The 9,121-nt window shown below is 35.7% G+C and overlaps 1 protein-coding gene across 2 annotated transcripts in view; it reads left to right on the forward strand.

Moving 5' to 3' along the window:
• The window catches only part of SHPRH (SNF2 histone linker PHD RING helicase), a 51,145-nt gene extending 42,343 nt beyond the window's left edge, over positions 1–8,802 (forward strand). For both annotated transcript variants that reach the window (XM_039567997.1, XM_010399288.4), the window contains exons 26-30: positions 3,071–3,163; positions 3,713–3,799; positions 4,257–4,435; positions 6,511–6,591; positions 7,811–8,802. In XM_039567997.1, coding sequence (XP_039423931.1) covers positions 3,071–3,163; positions 3,713–3,799; positions 4,257–4,435; positions 6,511–6,591; positions 7,811–7,907 — 537 coding nt within the window. In that variant the 3' untranslated portion in view covers positions 7,908–8,802. The remainder of the gene's footprint in view (positions 1–3,070; positions 3,164–3,712; positions 3,800–4,256; positions 4,436–6,510; positions 6,592–7,810) is intronic.
• The last annotated feature ends 319 nt before the right edge of the window (positions 8,803–9,121 follow it).

Consider the following 9,121-nt stretch of genomic DNA (forward strand, 5'->3'; position numbering starts at 1 on the left):
GGTAAAAGACATTGATAATATTTTGGTTTAGATTATACTGCTGTCTTCCATTAAAATATGATTATAATACGGCTGGACATAACTTACAATAATTTGATTAGTATAGTTAAAACTAAAAACTAGTTGTGCTGACAGACTGATATCTGTGCAAGTCTCCTTGAGCCTTGCACAATTTCTAGGGTTGCTGCCCTGTGTTGAAGACAATGCTACCACATTTGCACTAGTTATTTCAACCTCCCTGGACAAATGGAATTCCATTTTATGAGTAGGTGATCCCTAACTCGAATTATGAAAGTAGTTGACAGTATGTGGCACCAGGGGGAGTAAATAGGCTGTGTTTTTCAAATGGTACTTCTTCAAACATCACTACATGCAGGGCTTTTTACAGATTAATTCCGTATACAGTTTAGAGATACCACCCTCTTTCTAACAAAATTTCAAATATGTTTCATAAATTACATAAAAAAATAACTAGAATAAGCAAATTTCTTAAATAAGACACTGAAAGAACATGTCATCTGCTGTTCTGTGTAAAGAGTTGTAGTGTTTTCTTGAAGTATTTCTGTGTCAAAACTTTGAACAAAGCAAAAATAAAGCAAAAATATGAATTCTGTGTGAATTTGCTTGAGCAAATCTCATTCTTAGTTCATGAAAAATTAAAAAATTACACTGTAGCTTCACTGTACTTACTATCTAAACGAGCAACATTGTTAAAAAAATTAAAATTTCTGCCTCATATTCCTTTAAAAGACAGTTAACAAAGAATAACAAACTTACTATGGTTACTATGGAGTACCGAGTTTAAGATCAGTATCTTTCAGTATAGATATGAAAATTGTGTGATTTATTCAGTGTTTGTTTTAATCTGATCTTTCTCAATCCCTCCAGTCTCTTAAAAGTATTCACTACCTCTCTTTCTTTCTATCTATCTTACTCTTTATTGTACCAACACTAACCATCTTAAGGTAATGCCTTAGATGCAAAAGGACTACTGTAAATGGAAGCATTTTATACTGAGAGAGATTACTGGCATCCGTGCATGTTTTGGTTTTGTAAAAGCTTCCTGTGTCTGGTCAGTATTGCAGTGGGTGTTGCCAGCCTGTCATCTGAGACAGAAATTGTTAGAGGGTAGTTTTGGTTCTAATGTTTACTGTTCCATAATTCATTGGAACTAGCCAATTTCTTTATAAATAGTCATCTGAATATTCAGCAAAATGACTCATGGTGTAGGGGTAATGAGTGGGGTAACATTTCTTAATACAGACTGAATGTCAGTTCATCTCCATAAATACTCAGAACAAAATTGAATTTTTTTTGTGTGCTGTAAGCCAAAGTTTTAGTCACTTGTAAATTCAGTAAGTCTAATATAGTTTAATGTAATGTAGACAAAGGGATGAAGAACTTTACACACTTAGTTATCTTGTGTAAAAAATAGAGCAAAAAGACTGTGACCACTTTGAGCGTTGTGCTGTTCTTTTCTCTGCCATAGATCCTCTTACTGATCTTGCACGAAGTCACCTTTGTGACACCTGAGTCACAGGAATCTGAAGTGTGGAAAAATCAACAACAGTGGCTAAAGTTACTATCTGTTATAGCAGGTTAAAATAGAACCTGTGATAAGGTCTAAAAACAGTTTCTGAGGAAAAGACAGAGCAGATTTTCCAGGATTGTCATCACTGAATCAGAGATGAATGGTACTGGAAAAGCACATATGTGACCCTGGAATTATGTAGGAAGTACTAAAAGCTAGTCTTGGATCTCCTAGTGTAGGTGTTTATGATTGGGAGGCAGCTGCCATAGGGCTGCAAATGTGTCATCCTTTCAGATAAACATTTTTAATTGTCCATCTGACTTTGCAAACAGTCTCAATGTCTATCAGGTGCAGCAGAAATGACATGGAAGAAAGGTGGTTAATTTCTGTGGCTGTGACATTGCAGAGTTGGAATCACTGGGGAGGACCCTGAGTAATAAAATGGTACTGTTTACTGCAGCCTTTGGTAAAACAGTCTGCAGAAGTCTTTTACATGTTGGCTATTTAATGTGTGAATGATCAAGCAGCCCAGCATTGGTTCCCAGCTTGTGCTGAGACTGCTGACATCCTTCCCAGCCAATTCTGCAAGCAGCATGACTTGAGTAAATTTGATCTGTCATTGTAGTGAGCCAACATAGTTAATTCAATGTTCAAAAGACAGGTGCAGACAGAAATAAAACAGTATTTGTCCAGCTGAATCTAACACAGCTTGAAATCACTGTACATGTAGCAACTTGTAAGAAAGTAAAGGCTTCTTTAAGAAAGACATCAGGTAATATTGCTGTAATACAAAGTACATACTGAAGGAGATGGAAAAAAGAATTACTTCTCATGGTATCCTCTTGCTGACCTAAGGTGAAAGGGAAGAGTACAAAAACCAAAATGGACAAGAAGTAGACTATAGTGTTGGATTCATTAAGCACTGAAATACTTCTGAATGCAGAATATGAAGATGTTTTCATTGCAGCTCACCATCATTCAAAAATTAATTTAATTATATTTACAATTTCCTTACTGTTTTAAATATAATTAACAAGATTCATAGTACTGAATGTAAGTTTGATGTTGCCAGAATGAGAAACAAAAGCAACAGAACAGGATTCAGGTAGGTTTTTTTTCTTGGTCCATTTTCAAGAGGTGTGAAGGTAGGGAAATTTTAAAGTGCATTTGGAAGATTCTCTAAAGACTGTGCCGCAAAGTTAAACTGCAGGAGGCCTAATGGGCATGTTTGGTGATGCCACTGTACTGCTTGGGCCATATTTTGCTTCATGCAGATCTAGATGGTGTGTCTAAATGGCACTTCATTCTTCCATGTGCTGCACATGCTGTTACACACTACTGATCCTAATGCAGTGCATTTTAAGGGAGAGGTAAAAGTAGTTCAGTGCTACTTAACCTGCTCTTCCTCAAGGCTGATAATTTTAAACTTTGTGTAAGATATGTAAGAGACCTAATATACCATCATTTAATTAAGCAATGATTGTGGAAGGAGTGTTTTACTATCCTGCTTTACTAATGTGCTTCTTTGCCTTTTCAAAGGGAAGTCACTCCACCAAAGTGGAAGCTGTGGTCCGAACACTGAAGAGAATTCAATTTAAAGATCCAGGGGCTAAATCCTTAGTTTTCTCAACGGTATTAATCACCATTTTCTGTCTTGTCTTTGCGTGTGTGTTTTGAGTTTAAGGCGTTCATAATATTTTCAGGAACTAGTTTAGCTACCAAAATGTTGAATCATTCTGTACAACCACTTGATTGTTTTCAGGATTTGTAGGGCAAGTCCTGTAATGGGAACAAGAATAATGATCATAGTCAGCAGATGTAAAAGCTTTCCTTTAAAGGGCAAACACTTAGATTTGTATGGAAGCAGTAGAAATTCTAGGTATTTTTAAATGTAGTGTCCAAATGGTTTTGATACATTGTAAAACTCTTTTTGCAGTGGCTACCAGTTTCTTTTATTCAAGCTGATCTTTCTAAATTACCTGTCTTACTTAGTTTTATGAAAGATTTGGTTTCTAGCTCACTGTTGTTTTTTTTTTTAATTGCAAGTGCTAGCATTTTGAAAAGCATTTTAATCTACTCTTTGTTAGGGAAGTTAATTAATAGTTTTTAGTTGTCATTGCTGTTTGTAATGTTGAGTTACTTTTATTGTGTTGTGTGGTTTTGTTTTGTTTTTTTTTACAGTGGCAAGATGTGTTGGATATAATTTCAAAAGCTTTGTATGACAACAACATGATTTTTTCTCAGATCAATGGAATTAGTAAATTTCAGGTACATAAAGGATATTTTTCTTAAATTATTTTCAGTGGGAAAATCGTAGTTCATAGAAGTTAATCTGATCCTTTTACTTTGTTGCTTCATTTCAGAAACTAAAAGAGCAGCAAATTTGTTTGGCAGAAACTTTGATCTCTAACTCATTAATTCTAAAAATCATAATCTCGAAAAGCCCCAGTTTAAAGCGTTCGGAGATAAGCAGTACATGCGCTTTTGAGAAAGATGCGTTGGCGTGGAGGCTAAGGATAAGACACACTGATCAGTGTTGCAAGAAGTTCATGCCTTCCTGAAACTGTCATGTATCTGTTCTGAGATGCCAGGTCTTGGATCAGACCTGCAAGATTGTCACTCTGGAGCCTGTGTTAGCTGTTACAATTTGTTGAAAATGTAGTCCCGTCCCCCACACTTCTTGTTGAGGAACTTGTGTCACACTGCTGTGATGTTTGCCTTTTAGGAAAACCTGTCTGCATTTAAATATGATCCCAACATCAATATTTTGCTGCTGCCTCTTCACACTGGTTCCAATGGACTAAACATCATCGAAGCAACTCATGTTCTGCTCGTGGAGCCCATTCTGAATCCGGCACATGAGCTACAGGCTATTGGCAGAGTACATCGTATTGGCCAAACAAAGTAAGATTTACAGCTGTGTTCAATGGTTTAGATATGGTCCAGAATAGATCTGCATACTCTAAATTAGAATAACTCTAGTCCACTGAACTCCCCAATTTTGGAGATGAGGGTGTTCATAGGAATCCTGGTTTTAAAGATGATCATGTAAGGGACAGAAAGATTAAAATAAAAAAAGACTGAATAATCACATTGTGTATTTTAGAGAGTTCTTTTGTGCTACGGGGGTAAGATGCAAAAATAAATTGCATTTGGGCATTTAGGAAGAGTATAGGCTCTTGAGTCTAAAATTCTGAAAAACCTTGTTCAGCTGCTGCTCTCTATTTTATGTGTGTGCCATTGATGCCTTAGTTTTTAACCTTGGAGTTCTGCTTGCAAAAATGTCCAGAAATGTCTTAGCTTTGCAGGTCCGAGCAACTCATTGTTTGTCATGTAGGGCTAAATTCAGGCATGGTCTGTCTGAGTTTCCTTGAGAGGCTCCTTTTAACTGGTCATTCTCAGGTCCAGGTTAGAAGCTGCATAAGTTGTTGAGAGTTTTTTGTTTCCTTGTTTTGGGGCTTTTTTTTGTTTGGTTTTTTTTCCAAGAAAAAAGCTATAGCACACTCTCTTTAGAACTGATACGTTTTTAAATCACAGTTCTGCCCTCACTGCTGTCTAGATCGTTTTGAAGACATTAATGAGTTTGCATGTCTCTTGTTTGTTTCAGTGTTGTTGCTCTGACAGTGGTAGTACTGAACACTTAACAAACTTTTTAGGAAGTTTGTCCTCAACATATGAGATGTATATGTTTTTCCTAAGGTCTCATGTCACTTGAGAAAAAAATTAAAAGCCCAGTACATGAAGAAGAAAAACAGCTACAGTCAATTCTGGAATAATAATACTGTAGAATAATAGTGGGGTTTGTGTTCTGGAAATGAAAGCAAAGAGAGAGCACATGAAGGAGCATGTATGTGAAAGAATGCTTATGAACAGGTGGATATTGGTGTGTGTTGGTAAATATTTTGAATTAACTGTGAGGGCATAGGAAAGACTGATTGCAACAGCCCATGGTGTAATTTTACATGATGCTGGCACAAGAGGTCTGGCAAAAACCTTGCAGTAAAACCACCTAGATACATTGTACTTTTTAAGAATTAAGGCTTCAGCAAGGCTTATTTGAAAAAAGGGCTGTATTCCACATACACTGAGCATTACTCCATTTAGTGTCACTGGTGCAACTATTACCAGTTCAGTTCTTATTTACTTTCATTTTTTTGGGGTAGACCATTGCCTATGAATCTGAAAGTATTCCCCCTGCATTCTTCTGTGAAATCTTACCTGCCAAAGTTTCAGCCTAAGATCTGAAAACCGTCTAAGCATTTTCAAGGGTTCTTACCTTGAAAAATATTTATACTGGGGAGGATGGGGTGATTTTTCATTTTTATATTTGGATCTGACTCTTTTCCATTTCACTTTCTTGTGCCTGGCACTTTTCTCAATTACTGCTTTCTTTTTTGAAATTTTATTTCATAAGTGGAGTTTTCATTTTGTGTTACGTTTACTGACATTTTGCGTTTTATGTTTTACCAATGTTTACTGACAACAATTACTAACTTCTTTTAAAAAAATTATAATATTTTGCTGTCTTCAAAAATAATGTTATTAAAACTTTGGGTATTAGGTTTAATTATCCATCACATTGAGCCCTTGTCTCTTGGAATAATTTGTGACAAATAAGTATGAACATTGTATATAACCAGTGGGCAAAGCTCTTTTTTTTTTAGGCTCTGGAGAAATGTTTCTAGTAAGGACACAGGAAGCAGAACTTTGCCCAGTATCTACATTAGGATTTTAGCTAATACAGCTTACATTCATTTAGTATGTGATTGGTAGAGTGAAAGTGTGTTTACAGGGAGGCACTAAGCCCCCTGAAATGTCAGTGGAAGTTGCTAATTACTTATAACATTTATTTCTTAAAATACAGAGATATATTTTCAACACTTTTACAAGAATTAGTGTGAAATTATATAAACTTTGGCAATAACAGTATAACTTCTGCTCACTTATGGTGGTGTTTTCTTTTTTTTAAACACATTCAGATCTACAATTGTTCATAGATTCCTGATAAAAGCAACAATAGAAGAGAGAATGCAGACTATGCTGAAAACTGTAGATAGAAGGTATGTGTTGAATTTTTTTAAAAGATCATTATTGCACTGAAAATGAAAAGTTGGTTCTCCACCATACTTTTATTGTGGTTAGGTGTGTATATCTTACAGATAAACTTCAGCTGTTCTTCAAACTGTTCTGATGGGCAAAACAGTTTTAAGACTTCAAAAATTTTAACCTGGTTCCAGTAACTTGCAGCTTGAGGTATTTTAATTCTCTGGAAAATATTTTGGTAATGTTTTGTGTATTTTATTTCATAAAAGCCCAATTAATAAATTATGTGTTATGATATGATTTATCTTTTCAGTTTACCTATTTCCATTAGTATAAAAACATTGCAATTGATGGAGTAGTACTAAGCCTGCCACTAGAGCAACAGCATCTGCTATAAATTCTGATACAGAACATGGGTTCTTTCTTTTGTTATTTTTAAATCCTACAAACCCTGTCCAACAGTGCTGTGTCACCCTCCTTGGTTTCACAGTCCATGCAGGCATTACCCAGATGCTAAGTCATACATCAGGCTGGTGTGCAGACACAGAAAGCAGTTCTCACTGTATTTATGTTTCCAAAATCTATAAGCAGTGATGGATTGGAGTGAGACCAAAAATGCTATTTACATTCTTTTTGCAGACAGTGTAAGAGGTTTGTACTTTTTAACTAGATTGTATACACATGAGAAACCTAGGAGGAGGCCTTAGTTAATAAGGAAATTTTTCCTGTTACAGATAATGAAACTAAAAATTTACATGCACATCTTTGGCAGTAGTTATGAAAGATTTCAGTTTTAGTTCTTGAAGAATGATTTATTCTCCTTATCTGTGAAGTAGCACTACTTTTGCACATAAAATCTGGATGAATGTACAGTGGTTGAATGATCCCATGAGGGCTAATGTTTTGAAAGTAATATTTAACCTCATGCTTGGAAGCTGAAGCCAATCCCTTGAATGTTAAGAGGTCAAAGCAGATTATTCCATGTTCTGCTGCCTTTGCAGTGTTTGGTGTTGGCCACTGTTGGGGACAGTGGATGAACTTTGTATCTTACTTGGAATATGCAAGAGCAGTAGCTGATGAGTGTATGTGTTTTCCTGGACAGAAGGTGTGTTTTCCTGCTGAGCCTCAAAGCTGAGCGGGTATTGACTCTGAACTGTGTGGTCTGTCTTCAGTGCACACAGCTTGTTACTGACATTGATTCTTTCTCTGATGCCTGCATGCAATTTTTTCCCACAGCCACACGAGCTCTTCCATGAAACAGTCGGAAGCCTCAGTGTTGACAGTGGCAGATTTGGCTGACCTTTTTACAGAGGAAACTGAAGAACTTGAGTAGAAACATTGGTTTAATCTAATGAAATTGGAAAGTATCTGACCCCATAAGCACCAGGATATAATCCACTTGATCTGTCATTCCTGTAGACATCATCTAACATTTGTCCATAACAGAGCAGCTGGAAATTGAGAAGTCTTAATTGTTACTGATTTATTCTTTAGTGACATTCATAGCAGCACACACTTCTGATGGCACTGGATAAAAGTTGCACTTTGCACATTATACAAAAACATGGATTTTATTCCCAAAGAGCATTTGAGCTGGATGCTAAAACTGAGATCTTGGACCCTTGGTTGAGAGGATTTTTACCATCAGGTTTGATCGGCTAGTAGCTCAGTCTGAGAGCAAAACTATGCGGGTGGTTGGGTGGGAAAGGGAAGCAGAAAAATACAAATCTAATTTTTTTTACTGTACAAAGAGTTGTTAGAAAGAATGACTGTAAATTAATATTCTTCTAGAAAGGGCTTGTTAGATTTAATGCAGAGTTATTAAATGTCTTATTGTTAACACTTCAAATTACTAATCTTTACTAATAATTTGGATATTTGTATTAGGCTTTTAGATATTCATAAAGACTTTTGACAGTTAAATATTTCATTGTTAATGCTTACTCACTGCAAAAAGATGATAATTAAATTATGCTTTTTGTATGTGTGTTGGTCTGGTGATCAGTTAAAGACTTGCTGTACATGTTTTCACTTAAGCTGTGACTAATTTAGTGCTCTGGGTAAAAAAAAAAGCACTTGTTACAGAATTTTCAAAAATTAATTGGTTACACTGCTGATCACTTCATAATTATTTGGTGCTTCTGTGCATTTTCTCACCCTGATCTTTTTGTCTAGTTCTTCTCCTTAAAGATGCAGCAATCTAAATAAACAAAATACAAGAAATTATAGTAGGCAGTCTAGTTATTAGGTGCCTGGTCTAAGTTAGAAAAATAGTGGGGAGAAATGGAACTTTTGTGAAGCTTCATCTTTAGATATGCAAGATTACCCATCTCTGTTGATACTAGATAGTTTGGAAAACAAATCTAGGCTAACTTCTAGACTGCTGAAGGTAGGCAAGATAATTTTTAACCCTTTTGGCATAGGGTATGGATGTGCATTTACATAACATTAATTTCCAAAGGTATTACAGAAGCAAGCTCAATTATGCAGTTGGCATTAAACACAATTTTGTATTTATAGAGCAGGAAAATGGGTATGCTTAAGAAA

This window comes from Corvus cornix, chromosome 3 (assembly GCF_000738735.6).
Source record: "Corvus cornix cornix isolate S_Up_H32 chromosome 3, ASM73873v5, whole genome shotgun sequence".
Classification (NCBI taxonomy): Eukaryota; Metazoa; Chordata; class Aves; order Passeriformes; family Corvidae; genus Corvus; species Corvus cornix.